The 19,033-nt window shown below is 35.6% G+C and overlaps 1 protein-coding gene across 3 annotated transcripts in view; it reads right to left on the bottom strand.

The window, feature by feature from the left end:
* Positions 1-19,033, bottom strand: part of LOC129260813 (microtubule-associated tumor suppressor 1-like) — a 130,630-nt gene that overhangs the window by 17,473 nt on the left and 94,124 nt on the right. For 2 of the 3 annotated variants that reach the window (XM_064114374.1, XM_064114372.1), the window contains exons 2-6: positions 7,453-10,585; positions 6,784-6,945; positions 3,518-3,571; positions 1,052-1,180; positions 357-434 (exon numbers count right to left, since the gene is read on the bottom strand). In XM_064114374.1, coding sequence (XP_063970444.1) covers positions 357-434; positions 1,052-1,180; positions 3,518-3,571; positions 6,784-6,945; positions 7,453-10,354 — 3,325 coding nt within the window. In that variant the 5' untranslated portion in view covers positions 10,355-10,585. The remainder of the gene's footprint in view (positions 1-356; positions 435-1,051; positions 1,181-3,517; positions 3,572-6,783; positions 6,946-7,452; positions 10,586-19,033) is intronic. The other variant, XM_064114373.1, reaches the window with a different exon arrangement.

Here is a 19,033-nt window from a genome sequence, read left to right as displayed (position 1 = left end):
TAATCCTGACGTCTTTCATTGCCATTAGTATATTTAGAGCATGACGAAGAGGAATGGTCATCAATGGGAGATAATGAGACTTCAAGGTCGGCTTCAATGGATTGCAAAGTAGTTGCTATGGTTACACATCCCAACGAGAGATATACTGGGTGATGGCTAAGATAGGGATGATGCATTGATACATTGAGTATGAGAACAGAGTAGTTGCTCCTGGATAAATGCTAATGGAAGTGTAATAAACTAGCAGAAAAACACCTATAAACAAAGGCATTCAGAGAGATACCAATGCTCCTAACTACTTATGTTAAAAAAAATTGCAAAGGGTAAAAAAGTGAAGGAAAGGAGGAGAAGTGTACCTTTCTGGTTCGTTGTTCCCTTTTTGCTATGATGATCAGAAGACTTCTTGGATGGAACAGCAATCTTTCTTGTAGGAGCTGGGTCAGAAAATAAAATAAATTAATATTACATAGATATACACAGGTCTATTTCAATTTATATATATATATATATATATAGGATATATACAATGTATATATATAGAACCATAGACCCAGTCCATGATAGAACATATCCAAGTTAGCTATTCAGAGAAAAATCACATTAATATGATTTGATTGATACTAAGAAAACAGGTAAGTGAGTGAGCAAGCAATTAATGGACAAACAGCTTTACATCTCACCGAGGTTGTAATCAGGATAAATGTCTTAATTGCTACAGAGGCACTAGCACAATGACTTGGCTTTGGACCCATTACCTTCTGGCTGAAAACCACTAACCCATCAATACCACTGAACTGTACCATTGCATCTCAAGAACCATATCATGATCTCATTTTATAATTTTATCTGAGAATGATGTTGTAACTCTTAAGGTTCCTGACTGCTTGTCATTAATTTTTCTTATAATCCCTCAAAATGCCAAGTGTCTTTGAGAAATTTTCTCAATCTTCCCTCACAATAAAATACTTAAAACAATAATAAAAACAATGGAAAGAGCGAAAAATAGAATCAAATGAAGATATTGATGCATCTCATTCACAAGCATTTATACCTGCATCTACATGAGTAGTATCTTGACTAGTCTTTGATGTAGACTTGGTAGTACGTCCACTGGTTGTGGTACCACTCTGTCGATTGCGGGAAGTGGTACTTGATGGAGGAGGCTTGGATGATGTCACATCTGACAAAAATAAAACATAAAAAAATACTTCAAATAAACCTGTAAAAGAAATTAAGAGCATGAACTTGTTCTTTAAATATTTATGTGCAGTTTCATTTTTTTTAATGGCTGAATGAACATAAAATAATGTGAAAGCAGTGTTATCATTGAATTGTTCGGGATTATCAAGTTAAAATCGCATTCATTATTTATCACTTCAAGAAGCTTTTGAAAGGGAACATTAAGTATAAATATTTGAAATCATAGTACTGAATATCAAAATATATATCAAACTATGAATAGAGCAGTCTAGTGTACAGGAACATTTAGTGAATACATAGCTCATATATGAAATAAAGCTGAAAAGAAAATAATTCTAATTAAAAGTCAAAGAAATTCAAACAATTTTGCAATGAAATTAAAACCATTGATGTACATATCATGTGTAAAGCAAATGTGCACTTTATCCAAATGTGAGTGAGACAGAGACACTAACTGTGCAGTAAACACAAGAGGGCAGGCTTTAGTTTGATAACCAAGATTGAGTGGATATTTCATGTCACCAGAGTGGAGTGCTCTGGTTTATGGGTCTGTGACAAACTTTGTTTTCATGCTTGTATGTTATTTGTACAACATGAATTGTGCATTTACCGACAAGTGTTGCTATGAAATGAAAGAAAAGCCAAAGGGGAATTTATAATCATAAAAAGGAGTATATGAAATTATAGTGATTGATAAAAAACAAAAATACATGAGATGTTGAAAAAAAGATAATATCAGAGTACCAATAGCATGTAGCTAACTGAAGAGATCCTCTTGTCCAAGTAATCAGGAGTGATAGATATTATTCATAAACAGGGACTGGTCAGAGATCAGGTAAATAACAAACTCGACTTTTGATGGCTATCTATTTGAAGTCTGACCTTTATGATGTCGAATCTAGGTTTGTCTGTCCCCATTTCTCAGATAAACGGCTATGCTAAACAGACAATCAAGGTCTGTAATGCTCGTCCCTCATTATACAATGACATAGATTAAATTCTAATTAATAAGATTTATTTGATATTCTAAAAAGAGCAGGGATGGAATGTCTCCTTTATCAAGTCTAATATCAATTAAAAAGAGATTTCATGAATAAAACTATTATTGAAGTGTTATTCTCAACGAGTAGATGTTTTTAATGGTTATAATCATAAGTATGCAAAGTGGCTTTCCTGTGTTTTCAAACAAAACAAAGTCTTCATTAAATGAGGTATTAATGGAAGCAAAACAAAATGAAGAAAGAAAACATGATAGATGGATTATAACATAAACAAACATGTTATAAAATTACAGGATACACGAGTGAAATTGTCAAAAAGCCTGAGAAATAAAGAAAATACATTTAAATTATGTTAAACATACAATTTGAAATAAATTGTAAGCGACATGTACCAGGGATAAAAGTGAAAAACAGAGTGTAACTTGTATCGAAACCAATTACCATCCCACACATCAAAACTTCATGCACGAAATATTATTGTAATATTATCTATCCAAAGTCCCATATGGATTATGTATACCAATTTTGGTAGAAGTGGAAGAAGAATGATTTTGCATGATTTCATATTTCATGAATTTTATTTCCCTGATTCAAGTTTTCTGTTTGGGTTAGACATGAGAGTCAAATAATAAATTGATGCACTGGCTACAAATATACAGGATGTAATGGAGGTCTGAAAGCATTAGTGCTGAAAAGGGGCTTGGCATCAATTCATGAGAAATAGAAAGGATAATAGATAAACAGAATATTCCAGGGGGCCGTTTCATAAAGCTGTTCGTAAGTCAAGAGCGACTTTAAGAATGACTGGTGAACCTTTCTTACGTGCTTAACCATCACCAATGAATATACCATTTAACACAAGAAAGGATCACCAGTCGTTCTTAAAGTCGTTCTTAACTTACAAACAGCTTTATGAAACACCCGCCGGATGTGACAGCCAAAAGGGCATAAACTTTGTTGAGGCCAAATGAGTTAATGTCTTCCTGATATCAAACTGAAGCTTAGTTAGGAGGTGGAAAAGTAAAAATTAAGATTTGGGTAAAATACTTAATTTATGCCCTGAAAACCATCTTCTATTTTGTTTCTCTCATATAGAGAAAGAATGTAGTTCAATAAGTTGTTCCGAACAGACTTTAATGCAATAAAACATGTTAAAATCATCAAATACTTATTAAAACAAGCACCAAGACACCATGCACAAGAAAGAAGACTACCACATATTTATTACATTATAAAGACAACGGCTACAGAGAACCACAGGCAAATGAATGAGAGGGAACACTGCTTAGTATCTATTGGATACTATAAATACTCACTTCTAGTGGATGAGTTGGAACCGACTGTTGCGCGACTGCGTCGAGCATGTCTCGCTACATGTGATAGATGCCGATAACAAAAAGCATGAAGGTATGAATATATACAAGGATGCAAATGAAGGATAAAGGAGTGGAGAGTGGATAAAAAGAACGTGAGAGAAGAGGAGAGGATCAGCAGTGAGAAGATTGTGATTGTCAGTGAAAGAAAGTATGAAAGTTTACAGAAATGACCAACGACAGAGTTGTGGGAAAGATGAGTGTTGAAAAAGGAAAAGTATTTGAAAATTTACAATGAGGTGAAAGAAGAGGAACAGAAAATAATGAAAAACAGGAAAGGGAAATGGCAAGTGGTATGTTACATGGGTTTTTGCATGCAATCATGGAAGAGATATTGAAAAAAAAAACAAAGAAGAAAGTTGTACAAGGTTAAATGTTAATAACCATGCAAGTTTCTTATGTTAACAACATGTGAGATAGTCTAGACCAGGAGCTGAGTTTCTAACATTATCAGGACCTAGCTGGGCCACATAACAAAGCTAAGTAATTATATTATTGATTGCATTTATTATTGTGTATGATCAATCCAAAAACTTAGCCAAACATTCATATTTAATCATATTATGAGACCCAGATAAAATTTGTTTTATTTTGATCAATATAGGTTTTAAGATAGAGACAGGGGATTTTCATTAATATATGAAAAGACATGGCTGGTCTAAACTATATCACTATTTCACTCTATCAATATACTAGGTTAATATTTCCTTCTACTATGCCTGCTATTTGAATCTTACTACTTGAACTGGCAGGAAAATTCCTAATACATTGAAGTTATACTACCACTGTCCCTGATAATGCCTGGTGCCAAGCAATAACATGACAATATATTATATATTATACATCTATAGGTGTACAGAAATCAGAATGGAGGAGAGTTTAAGCAAATAGTTGATTTTACAAAGTTATTCAAATTAGTTACCATAGATATTCTGAGAAATCAAGGCTTAATAATATAAATGTTGACTTACAGTAAATATTGTACTGATTAATAACTATAAATTATCATCTTTATAATAAACAGATTTTATTTTTTCATGACTGGTTTCTAAATCACCAACTGGTCAAAGAAATATATATATATATATTCATTATTGCAACCATGCAGTATGTGTAGTATGTTAGCAACCATCCTCAATATGATAATGCCAGGCTCTTAATTTGTTATGCATCACCAGCATATAGCCTGCTGTGCTCATCATTAAGCAACGATAGATAGACCCTATCTTGTCTCTTGGTAAATCCGTGGTTTCATCATTTCCCTATTGTGCGCTGGGCTTTGAAAAGGCCGAAGAGCTTTCATAATGGGCTATGATGGGCTCTCAAATTGATCACACATAAATACCACTAGGAACACTTCATCACGTATTCTGATTAGATATCTGATTGATGTTGGAATATATACACAGCATATACTTTCCCAGAGCCATTTTTGCTTGAACAATATTGATCAGCGAAATGAAGCTGTGGCAAACAGTTATAAATGAGAGTTTTTGTTAAATCATTTTTAATAAAAAGTTAGGATTTATAGTGCGACAAATCCACTCTGCAGAGTGCCAAAGGAGCGAATTTTTACATATTGAGAAAAATTTGCTTAAAATCTCCTCCTGATATCTATTTCTTAATATAATACTAGTACTACTCATAATAAGATCCTAAATGTATCAAATGTTTTACAAAATACATAATGATTATGATTCTATGATTACATATTGATTACTCTAAATATATGATCTTATCATTCACTTATTAAGTGATATTGAATACATTTTTAGACCACATAACCCTCACCCCTAGTAAGACAAATCAACTGGAAAACTGTGTTATCTATAAAGTGTAATTTGTTTTCAGTCCTGCTTGATTTTACAATATTTTTATATTTCTTCTTTTTTTAATCATTCATAACTAACTGGTTTTGCTGACTTCTTACATTATTAAATGCTAAGTGTATTACTTGTTAACAATATATTACATAAAATCAAATTTTCCCTTCACAAAATGAGATTAAATCACTAGTAATTCTTTGACAGGAAGGATTAATTAGACTTGATCAAATGAACAAGACTGAAATGCTTCTATTCTAAACCCCAACCAGTTAGATTTCAATCTGATCTTTATTTCAATCCAATCGCAGCTTCTTCCCTTTCACTACACATAAACTCAAGGTTACATTCAGAGTCTACTACTAGTATGCTAATAAAATATGCAGAGAGAAAGGCTAAATATAGAACTAATTTTCCATTACTGATCATGAGCCAATAGTCAGTGAGAGGTTTAATGAATGCTCATCTAAAATTTCACAATCATAAGCCACTGTGTGGATCAATTTCCCCTAACAAATCTAACACAAAATAATTATGGAGCACAAAGGAATAGTACCCTCATATATATGTACAATGCGAAATGTCAACTGCATGAAGATTAGACAAAAATTAACGCATTGCATGTTATTTTTATCAGATTAGTATTTTCTGTTTTCTCCAAACTATCTTGATAATAGTCAACAGCACACAGCCTTGCTAAAACATGAAATTATCTTATATTATTTTACAGATATTAAACTACAATGTACTAGATATCCACATAAATATCACTTTGCGCATTGATACATGTAATATATTCCAAACCTACACATGCCTTACAATAGAAACAATACAATATTGCTTTATCACATAGAATCCCCTTCAAGGTAATATTCATTGGCCTTTCCCATTTCTTGTTGAAATATGTTCTTGGGAATCGTCTGGTGTCCTTTGTTTAAAAATCTACATTGGTTTTTCAGAACTTTTAAGCCTTTCTTTTATATCTCCAATTTTAATCTCTCAAATAAAAGAAAATATGGTAGATCAAACAGGTACTACGATTTTGATGGTAGTGCAGTATTATTGTCCTGTTAGGATTGCGAATTGTTTAATTTCAAATAAAAAGCAAACTTAACAGCAATTTGCAAACTGGTGCAAGCATGCGTGATACAGCACTACCCCAAACTCCTAGAGAAACTCTATGTGACCTGTCAAGAACTATTCATATTTCTTGTATATGGTGCAAGAACAAGAGAAAGGCCAATGAAGGTTAAAAGGACAGCATGTCCAAAATCTAAATATAAATCTTATCCTGAAACATCCAAAGATGCCAAGAAATCATCTAGTACATGCAAACATATCTCATTGACAAGAAGCTGCTAAAGAATGGCATGCATAGTGTCTTACCTTCTCTAGAACTATTGGAGCTTGGTCTAGAAGAAATGGAGGTCCTGGACTCAGTTCTCTGTGAGTGGTCTGAAGTCACACTGGAGGAACTAGGCTTACGCTCATGTCTCTTGGTGTCCGAGGAGTTCCTCAAAGACAGAGTTGTCTTGTTGTTAGGTTTGCCTAGACAGAAACAAGAAAACATGGCTGAATGTTTCAAGAACAACTAATACTGTTATTCTATCCAGGACAGATATAAAAACTGATCCAAGACAGTGTCTGTGTAAGAACGTAGGAATGTTCTTTCCTAGTGTACTTGAGAAAGGGGAATAAGTTTACTTAGGTCTTTGCATAAAGAGTTTGTATATTAGCTCCAATGTCCTGTGGGACACTTTTATTGACATACTTTAACACCTGTCATTCAGTCTAAGTGATTGTGTAAAGATGTCCTTCTGATTACTTTACAGCTCCTACAATACAAGATTTCAAATAGTTTACTTTAGACCATCCAAAAATGAGAATTAAGAGAGGTCAGGCTGTGTTTTCATTCTTAGCACAATTTCACTGATAATGGATTTTTTTCATGTAATATGAATGCAAGTCAATAACACCAGTTTAGAAATAGGCTGTGAATTCTGAATATAAAAAGTCTACCACACATGAAAGTTGTAACAATCTGATATCACTCACCATTCTGAGTATTCTTTGAGCTCATCTTTGACGTTGTGCTGCTAGCAGTCACCTCTGACCTCACACTCCTATTGGATGAAGTGATGCTTCCTGGATCCACCTCCATTGATGAAGAACTTTCTGCCCTCCTGCTTTCCTTGATGTCCAGGATGGGTTGGAGCTTCTGGACCAGGTGTGTTGCATCAGCCGAGTGTCTTCCTGGGTGGTTCTTGTCGTTCAACCGACTTGTTTGTCGGTTCTCTGCAGATCTCCTCCTAGGGATGACACCAGTCTTTGTAGATCCATTCTTCTCATTCCTCCAAGATGATGGTGTGTATGTTTTCTTGTTGTCTTTTTCACCTTGGCTTTGAGCAGGTGGAGATTTGGATGATGTGTTGGAGGTTGGTGGTGCTCCTGTCTTTGGTCTACTTAACGTAACTTGGAAATGGCTTGAATGTGAAGAAGTGATGTTCTTAGAGACCTTCTTTGGTGTAAGCAACAGAGATTTTCTCTTAGTAACACCATTTGCTTTTTCTTCATCCTTCTTCTCCTCTTCTTTGGAGTGCTGGCCGGGACTTTTCGTTCCACTCCTGACACCATTTGTAACAGTAGATTCATTTTGGGACATGAGACACATTCCAACCTCCATGACAGCCTGTAACTCACCATTAGGTTGGCCTGTATGTGTCTTCGTATCCCGTCTATCTGTAGCTCTATCACTCTCCGTTCTGCTGCACTCTGACTCCACACTTTTATTCTCATCAAGATCAGCCATATTGGCCTCTACTGCCATCTCATCCATCCTAAATTTGAGGTCCTCCTCAGTATCCATCATAATACGCTCCAATTTGCTGTGTTGAACTTCACTAGAAGTCACAGGAAAGCAAGTCTTTTGAGGCATCGATGTCACTATCCTTCCACTAGTTGTTCCGTTATGCTGCGATATCTCCACATCCGTTCCAGATGAAACGATAACGGCACCAAATTTATCTGTCTTTGGAATGGGCACCAGCACATCACAGGTCTTTAAATGCTGAGTTCCTTCAAGAAGATCAACAGGGGACATTGGCACCTGGCTGTTATTGTTGCTCTCAAAGTGCATGCCAACCTTGACCTCTTGACCATCACCTTCTTGTCGCTTCTCAACACACTTCTGAATGACAAAAGATGAAGTGGGTGTTTCTTCATCTTCCTGATCAAGAAGGTCAACATCCACATCATACGTTGTATTGTGAGGATCCACCTCCATTTCAAAGTCCTCAGAGAGATCTACACCATCGTCCATACTAGATGGGTTGTCTACAAGAGTTGTATCATTGGCATCACTCAGAGTACTCTGCGATTGCACATGCTCCCCATACTTCTCCAAGCAAACAGTATGTCCATCAGATGTAGGTGTTGGCAAAACAGAAGGATACTCTCTTTGTTTACCATCACTATTAAATACTTCTTGTGGATAACAATCTACTTCCATTCCATTTGAAGCAATTCCTAGTGGTGTGGTAGCCTGACTGTCCACTGGTGGTGTTTCAATGCCTTCATATTTTTCCTTGAGCTCAGGATCCATAGCAGTCAGGGGAACTGAGAAAAGAGCGTTGCTCGACTCCCTTAAAAACTCGTCTTCAACCGTTGTAATGGGCTCCCAAATCCTTGGTTTAACATCAGAGAATTGAGGCTCAAATTCTATTGCATCCTGTAATTCTTCAGGCAGGAGATTGTATTCATTCAGAGCTTGTTCAAGTTCTTCCGGAGTTAAAAGATCAAATTTGTAGCGGCCTGTTGGTGTATCTAAGAATGTTGGAATTGCCAAAAATTCATTATATTCCACTTCTTCATCTGTATTTTCAGTATCACAACTAGATAGACTATCCACTGGAAACGCTGGAGCAGTGGCTCCAATACCTAGAGGGTAAATCCTAGGTTCCTCTGGTATAGAAGTTCTAATATCTGAACCTACTTGGAGGTGGATTTGAACTGGAGTTGAAGATTGAGGGACTTCAAAGTCCCACGCTAAACTAGAATCTGATTTTTCACGACCAGATGAACTATCTTCAAGTGGACTGAGCGAATGCGAGTCGTCCCAACCAAGGCTTCCTGAACAAGATTCCTGGAAAAATGATGACACCTCCTTATCAAGTTCAAAGGTCTCATTCAATTTAGAGTAACAACCTTCCACAATATCAGGTTTGTCTTTCCTATTTTCATCTGCTTCACCTTCTTCAAACGTCCTTGTCAAGTCATTCAGACTTGGGCGGGAGTTAAGTTTACTGTTCACATTTTTATTGCGTGCAAGTTTCCTCTGAAGAAGAGTCTTACTACTAGTTTCTGTACTACTACTCCTACAAGGTTTGTCCTTTGGTGAGGTCACCCTCGCATACTGTCGTTTGTTGTCGCTCACAGTGAAAGTAGTATTATGATTTGGTTTAAGTTTATTAACCTGAGTATCTGTAGTCCTTTTACCTTTAGTTCTATTATCTCCTGTCCACCCTGAATGGGTAATATTAGTGTGTACAGGACTAATTTTCTTGGATTGAAACAGCTTGCTAGATGTTGAGGACTTCTCTGAAGAAGTATCACTCCTCCCACAGTCAATGTTCTTGCTGTTTTTCTTGTTGGGCTTCAGCTTGGAATTGGAGTCTTTGCACACAGGTAATGTCTTTGGTCTTGGGAGTTTACCACCAGCTAAACCTAACGTCGGTATCCTACTGCTTGGTTTAGAGTCTTTGCTCTCTCTACTGCATATACTAGTACTGGAATTATATGAAAGAGTTGATGTTGGGCTTGAAGGCGATGGGGGAGGTAGATTGTGGACCTTGTGGGCTGGAACAAACACCCCGTACCCTTGAGGACATTCAAAGTAATGAATCCCGTCAACGGAACCGTTGTGTTTGCCAATGGGATCGTCAAGCTCGATGCCGCACATACATCCCTGCGCAAAGTGCGTCTTGCCCTTAAAGTGCAGGAGTCCTACCCGTCCGTCTGTGGTCTCCACACGCTGTCCAACAACCAGATGGCGGAATGGTACGTTAGGAGTTGATGGTATGAGATGAGGTGGCTTGATGTCGGTGTTACGGAGTGGATAATGAGTCTTGGGTCCAGGCAGGAGAGACCTCCTTGGCTGCAACGTAGGCAGTCTGGACTCTACCTGAGTAGACTGAAAGATAAAAAAATATAAAAAAATAAATAATTAATCACAAAATAAGAATGTGATTCATTATTAAAGGAGAATGAAACCCTTGAAACCAGCTGAATCCCCATATCAAAGAGAAAAATCAAAGGAACACATTGTTGAAAGTTTGAGGAAGATTGAATGAATAATAAGAAAGTTATGAGCATTTGAATATTGAGATCACTAGTGCCATGTAGATCCTCCCATCGGCAATGCGACCAAGATCTGTGATATCACACACGTACAACTCCGTCATTACTTTAGTACTTATTTCACTTATATTCTCACTTTTATAGAGTCTATCACAAGGTGAGGTGTTCTCTTTATGAGATGACAAGTACAGAGGTTTCACAACATTATATCATTGATGAATCGTTTGTCATATGATTAGAATGAGCAAAAAGAAATGTTTTGGGGTATATTTTCAGTGTCCAAATGGGAGAGTTGTACGTGTGTGACATCACAGATCTTGGTCGCATTGCCAATGGGAGGATCTCCATAGCATTAGTGATCTCGACATTCAAATGCTCATAACTCTTTTATTGCTAGTCCTATTTTACTCAAACTTTTGTTGATCTTATTTTTTGATTTTTCTGCTTTCACAAAAGCTAACTTGCTCCAAGAGTTTCATTCTCCTTTAATTTCTATGGATGTCAATAAGGTATCAAAATAATAATGAGTCACCTTGAGCAATTAATCAAAGTGGAAAAGACGCTATACATCCGATGTACAAGTAATTTTGTAAAATAACTTTGGATTGGTTCAACATCATTTCTTAAATCCATTGATTTTTTTCTGTTCTCATATTTCATCATTTTCCTCTTGATACACATTCATAATTCATAACATTTCCTTTCATATTATAATTACACTTGCCAAATTATATAAATATAATGATTATTCATATTGCAATATGGTGCTAAAGTCTGAGAATTAATCAACTAAATAATGCATCAAATGTGTCACAATTATTTAATTCTGCCTTTCTCTGATGCCTAATTGATATTCAATTATCACCTCTGACACCTCTATATGCTTACATATAATCCTCAGCTGGTATCATAAATACCCCCCTGTGGCTTTTCATATACTGAGAACCTGATCTGAGTTGTGAAGTGTGCAACAAACCAACAAACGTGTCTTGAAAGGCAAATATTGACAGTAGAACTCAGCCCAATGGGAACAGATTAATTAGGTTACATGCTTTGGGAGGAGCAGGCTAAGATACACATTGAATACTGCAAGACCCTATCCTCATTAACATTTAACAACAGTTGGAGATGGAAGAATTCTACGCAGGAATAATCTTCAGAAGAGAGATAGGAAGCTTAGATTGATAGGGGAAGGTGGATTGAAATGCGCAATTGGCATCTTGAATAATTCATTTTTGGGGGGGAAGAGAGATAAAATGATTTCATGCTTGAGCTAGCAATTATCTTACTGTCATTTAAACATGGTAATGTGAATTATTCTACTGGAAATTGATCTTAATGTCCTAAAATGATAGAGAGGCAGGAAGCTTTGTCTTTTAAATTGGTTCAAGTTTGAATCTATATTGAAAATGAAGGTTTAAATTTCTTTTAAGAATTGATGTCAAATGAGATGAATACAAACATGATTCATAACAAATATAAAACATAGTGAATTATTATTTTTTTCCTAAAAATCATATAAAAAGTAAATATTATACCACACACAAAAAGGGGTTTGAAATTTCAATTCCATAACATAAATATAGTGCCAATAAAAATTGATATTTCTATAACTAAAGCCTTGGCCCTGCATCTTTCAGCGAATCAATTTCTTGTAAATGAGATAATTGCCTTTCCCAAGGCCAAATAATCCGGAAAAATAAGTCCTAAATCTAAAAAGCCAAGTTGTGGTTACAATACTTTTATAGCAGTGTGACTGCATCACATTGGCATTTGAACTCTTTTAGAATGAAGCACGCACTGCCAAGTGCAGACACATAAACTGTCAAAGTAAGAAGTATAAATCAGTTTTTGAGGGGGTAACTGTAGCTCAACAGACCAAGGCAAGATGGATACAGTCACAGAGTCTAGAAGCGTGACTAAATGATGTAAACATGATAACATTCTAAAGGAACCAAGTACAATCCTATATGATGTACATCCATGGTCATTAAAATGTTATGTTTATATCAATAGGTCTTCAGATAAATTCCTTGATGAAACAGCTCTCAATTTGAATGATCCCCCTCCAACCCCCCCCCCTCCCTCTCTTCTTCTTCCTCTTCACAAACTACATGGGAAGAAAGTAGATAACTTCAATCTGATCTGAAAAACAAACGAGCAGATGCTCTCTAATGAATTCTTCAGCTCTTACTCTCCCTCTCTCTTTCCAAACAGCAAGGCAGGCATCAAAGGTGAATGATCTATTTGGTGAAATGATCCGCTCAAAAACCGATCCTGACATTTCAGAAATGGCCAGACATTTCCATTAGAAGTTATTCCATCGCTAAACAAAAAGTGGCCCTTTCGGTTCACTAACCACGCTATTTCAAGACTTCACAACCAATATAACTATCTAATAATCCTGCATCATCATACGATGGTGAATACATGAACATATGTCCTGAAAACCAATGTAATATTTCTGAATAACATCTACAAGCATTAATCATCTCAGCTAAGGGTGTTATGGGGAGCATTTCATGACACAAATCACTGACTTTTGTTATACAATACTGTAATTCCTTGCATCTAATTGGCTGAGAGCAATAGTCAGTGAAAATTGCTGCCTAAACTTTCCATGAAAAGCTCCCCTATTGCTAAGTTTTCTTTTGAACCAAACATTTTAACATCACTATCTCATATTTTTGTCAAATCATATTTACTAATTTTTTTCTTCAAATATGGACAAAATCATAATCAGTCAAGCCCTACATTAAACAAGCCATCTCTTCTTTTGAAGTTCTTCTAAAACTCTACCCTGCTGTGTGATCTTGAATCTTGCAAATTAATTTGAAGTACAAGTGTAATCCTTCAAAGCAGTTCCTAAAATTTGCTATTTTTATAAATCGCCACAGGAATAAAAATTGACCATTGAGCTAAAAATGACATTGACTGCCAATCAAAAATCTAATCTTGATGCCATATATGGGTATGTACGTCCTTGGGGGTATAAGTAGAATATTATCCTCTTACAGGGAAGATTGGACTGATGCCTATCCAGTTGGTCAATAATTGTTCCTATCACCATGGCAACAGCATCCGGTGAAATAACTTGAACAAACTTTCCATATAAAGATTTCTCTCTAACCCACGCACATATTCACTTCCTTTACACATACGTATACCAAGGGCTTAACTATCACAATGGACATATGGAGTAAGAACAGAAAGCAAGACGGCTGTAATTAAAATTTGAGTATGACAGGTTGTGTGCGTAGGCGAGAAGAAACAGAGAAATCCAATAGCGATAGAAAATAATGAAGTATGTAGGTAGTTATGATTGTACCAAAATTTCTTCTAATCTTGTTTCATTGGTTAATACAAAATGTGGGGGAATATCAGGATTTCATATTACATCTAGCTATTCTGCAAGATACAATGAATCTGCCATACTTTCATTTATTATTACAGCTTGCCCCTTAAATAGGGGTTATAATACAATAAAAGGAGAAAATATAAAAAAATACAATGAACTGTGCAAAGAAAAAATCTTCCCTTTTTTCAATTTTTTTATTAATATTTTTATTTTATATTTTGTTACATAATTGCACATTCATCTACCAATCTTGTTCATAGCTTCACGCTAAAAAATAAAGCTATAGTGTGAAGAAGATAGTGAATACCGCCGCTCACTTGATCTAGAAACCATCAATATTATAAGAGGGAGCGATGAAACAGGTGACATATACGATGATACATAGCAGCTAATCCTCTCTGTAGGAAGGCATTCTCACACCAGAGAAACCAGGTCTATGCTCTACTGGACATTACAGTGATCGGGTTTCATATAAACTAGGACGGGAAGCTTTGAGAACAAAACTTGACATTTAGAAAATAGTTCATCACCATCATAAATCAAGTAGAGACGTGGGAGTTTAATACATATTACAGCATATGTTCAATTTTGAATAGGATAAGAGGCCTTAGAAGATGAAAAGGGAAAGAAACAACTTACGTGAAATATTGATAAAAACACAAGCATATGTTGTAGACGATCTAATATTACTTCTATTTACAGAGGTAAACTTATAAAAATATATCAGCATGGCATTTATTCTGTCCATCTGAATTTCAAGTGAATATAATAAGAAAAAGAAGTTAAAAAAAACCTCCAACCTACATGTACAGTCTTTGGAAAGAGTTTGAAATGCATTCATATCGTCTTGCAAATAAATGATTAATAAAATCAAATGGGCAGTCAGTCAGGTGATGCTCATGTTGTAATTGCTTGATCAACTTACCTAACAGGCGTCACTATGATCATTTGGTGGTTTATAATCCAACACAAATCCAGTTTAATTGCCTTAATTCCTAGGAAAAACAATTGGCTAATAACCAGATTGTACTATTAACAAACCACATCAAAATTCCCTCAAAACACTCTGGAAGATGATGAACAATAAACACGATTTACAATTCTTTATACCTGATAACTTTTAACTCATCACAGAATTTAAATCAAGGAAAGGAAAAGTATAAGATGCAAAATGACAGAAAGAATCCCATATCTGAGATTGGTAATGCTACTACAGTAAGATGCTGATGGTGTATGATCAGATTTATAGAAGAACGATACTGATAGGGCATGATGGGAAAAATTTGCCAGCACAGACATGGCACTGTTCATGCCAACATGTTGTGGAATGTTTTGGTATATTCCAATTGCAAGTGATGCAACATGGGGGAAAACCAATTGGTACATTTCGCAAGATACCATACAAAATGTTGTCAGTCATAAACAGGAAAGGTTTGGGATGCTCATTGGATCTACATGTATATCCCTTCAAAGATACAGAAATTATGTTTGCTACACATTACTGTATGACACTTTTTTAAAGTCAGTCAAAGCCAAGTAGGCCTATAAATTCTGGGCCTACGGGATGTATTTTTGGTCAAAGTATGGTAAAGTGAATTCGTGATTGTGTTAGTTGTAAATCTTTTTTTATTTGTAATGAGAAAGCATGATCTTCTCAAGTTTATGATTCATTATCTGATTTCGCAATTTGCCTTTTTTACACAGCGGGGGGGGGGGGGTATTTTTTATATATTTTTGAAAATTGTGTATTAAACAGGGCCTTCCTCCTTACGATAAGGAATGTCTATCCTTATTTTTCATGCTTACCTACAGGCCTTTCAAGTATTTTCAATATTTAAAAAAGAAATTGTGTACAATAGTATGTTACTACTCCCAACACCCATCATTCTGTTTTCATTTTGTTGATTGTTACATAGTAGGATTTTTGACAGCACCCAGGGGTTGATGGGTAAGCATTCGTCAAATCAAATTACACGAGAAGTAGAACACACTCGTCCCCTCGGTCAACACAAAAACCAGCTATCCTTCGAGAGCCTAACAACAGCACGCATCTAATGGTTAAACCAGCTGCTAGCCTTTCAGTATAGATCTACTACTGTACATCACATACAGAAGCAACACTTTACCTAGGGGGGGGGGGAATTGCATTAATTACAAGTTTGAATCAGGAAAATATTACTCAACGTGTACATTCCCTTCGTATTGTATGACAAGAACATGAATGACACAAGCAACATGTTTATTAGAACATGTAATTCTAAGCCTTTCATTAATTCCTATGCTGATTCACAGCAAAAATTCTGAAGCACTCTAAAGCCTGTTGATATAAATACGAACATGAAATTTGGAGTGCAGTATACAAAGACTTCCAATAGGAAATAGTTTCATTAGGATCATGGTCTAGTTCAACAATTGTATGTTTCAATGCACAATATAGACCTAAACTGACCAACGTCACTTTTAATGAATAGATCAATACATGCAATCCCTGTTATTCAACCACGAATCCTAATTCGGTTCAATCTATAGCAAAGGAGAAAAGAAGCGGAATGTTTTCCAGCGGCTGCTGTCAATCACCTCCCAGCAGCGAGCTGCCATGCCAACCTCCTCTAGGAGTAGAAAGTAATGTAATTTTCTGTCTCAGTTTTCACTTTGAATACTTCAACTTGAACCAACTCTCTGCTAATATCATCTCAAACCAAACAGAGAATGTTGAAGACATTAGGAAGCTTTCATACCAGCCCTATCATGAAAATACCTGTGGTGTATTTTATGAAACAAATAGTCAGGGATTTCATTGTCTATTTGTTAAAAGCTACTGAAATTCTATACCCTGATTGGCTCAGAGCAAATTTGACTTGGGAAATCATAGCAACCCCTCCTCTGGTATATTGACATACATGTACTTGCAAAATATTCCAAAGAAAATACCAGCAAATAGCACATATGGTAAGCTCCAATCCTCATTAAACAAACAACTATTGGAGATGAGAGAATTCTATGCAGGAATAATGTTTAGGAGAGAGCTAGCAAATTTAGACTGATACATTAAGAGGGAATTTTCAAAATTTCAAGAAATTTTGCAGGGATTTTTTTTGGTAATATCACGGGGATATTTGCATCGCAAAAGCACATTATTAGAACTATGAGAGGCAATGTATCCATTGCAAAGTGAATGCATGAGTCATGTTATAATTACAAAATGTTTGCCTGGGTCAGGCAGATGTAAATTCATAAAATCTTTATTGGGTATTTTGAGGCATAATTACAAACATGTTTCAGATATCAAGCATGTTTCAAATATTTTTTCTGATACAGAAGGTGTTAACACACCTACTGACTGCTGACTTGCATGGAACAAAGACATACTTACTCAGGTTATAAGAAACCAGGCTCATGCATGCAATGTTATCTATGTCTTGCTTTCAAAGGAGAAAGAAAATACAATGAAATTATGAGTACAATATGGCTGGAAGGAACGCCTGAAATCGATCATGGAAATATCTGCAATGTATTCCTTATCCAGGCGAAAATTAGAATTCTTATTGCAGTCTTCAAACATGTTTTCATATGTGATCAATTTACCTGTGGGGGTGGAGGGGGTTGAGGTGGGTATTTATGATACTCTTGATAATCTTGTGAAAAGTTTATAAAGTTGATTTGTGAAAACAACATCAATAGTAACAGGAAAATATACAATAGTAAACATGTGAATAAAAGGAGAGTTAATCAGAATGCGATATATCTTTGTAAAAACAAGGGAACAGCGTTATTTACAAGCTCTGCTTTGTGTTTGTTTCCTTTTTTCCTTATCAATGAATTTTAGCGATTATGGATTTTTACCTTGTATATAAATTATGTATATTATTTAAAGATTTGGATAATAAAATCATTCTGAATTGAACCTCAATAGAAGGGCTTTAATTATCATGTCACCATACATGTTGGTTGCGAAGATACACAACCACAAACCAAAGCAAACTAAATATAACTTGCACAGATTTCCAAACATGTCATTGTATATCTTTTTGTCTCTATGCTCAAAAGAACAGCACATACATGTAAGAGTGATTAGCATTTTAAATAGGACAGTTTATCATCATTTCTATTCTGCTAAAGCTTAGTGTCACACATGTCAATGTATGTATCTATATTACTAATCTACCCACTCTGGTCTTTCTTTGCGAGTGTTCTTCCGTTTTTATGCATAAGCCTAAATACACCTGTCAAACTTTGATTATTCTGCAGCAGAAAATGAGGCAATCAAGCCCAGAGCAATTTAGATGGATTTTTTCAGGGAATGAGAAAAGAAATATTGCAATCAAGAAGCAGAAATTGACACAAGATTGAAAACATGGCCAGGTCAAGTACTTCTAATGTATCCTTCCCATTCAGACACAAAATGAGAAATTGTATTACTATACTGAAAAAAGTCAGTTTGTCTCCAACTAAAAAAACTTTGAATTTCTCTTGCTATAAGCAGACCTTCCCCTCCACTTCCCACCCCCCATCCCTGCCCCAAAGGAACACACTGATGGAAAATTACTGAATTGCTTAGAAATTATATGGAAAGGACTGCTATTGATACAATATACAGAACCCAAAGTAGAATTTCAAAATACATGTACACCTGCTCTGGACTTGATTACAAAAGCCATTCAAAATAACCTTTTCCAGCAAACGGAAAGGGCAGTTGTTCTGCAATATTACTCATCTCTAATCAATCAATCAACCCAGTTTTTGGTGCAATTATCATCAAAATTGGACTTCCAGAGTAGATAATGGCAAACTCGACGGAAGACTTGGTGTACCCCAATTCCTCTACACTCCATCTCTTAAGATATGGAATTCTCATGGAAAATTCAAAGGGGAATCAAACCCATGAATGCATGTAATTCATTTGCTTAAAGCAGGGCCTCACTG

This window comes from Lytechinus pictus, unplaced genomic scaffold (assembly GCF_037042905.1).
Source record: "Lytechinus pictus isolate F3 Inbred unplaced genomic scaffold, Lp3.0 scaffold_19, whole genome shotgun sequence".
Taxonomy (NCBI): Eukaryota; Metazoa; Echinodermata; class Echinoidea; order Temnopleuroida; family Toxopneustidae; genus Lytechinus; species Lytechinus pictus.
This window is presented reverse-complemented; position numbering and strand designations above follow the sequence as displayed.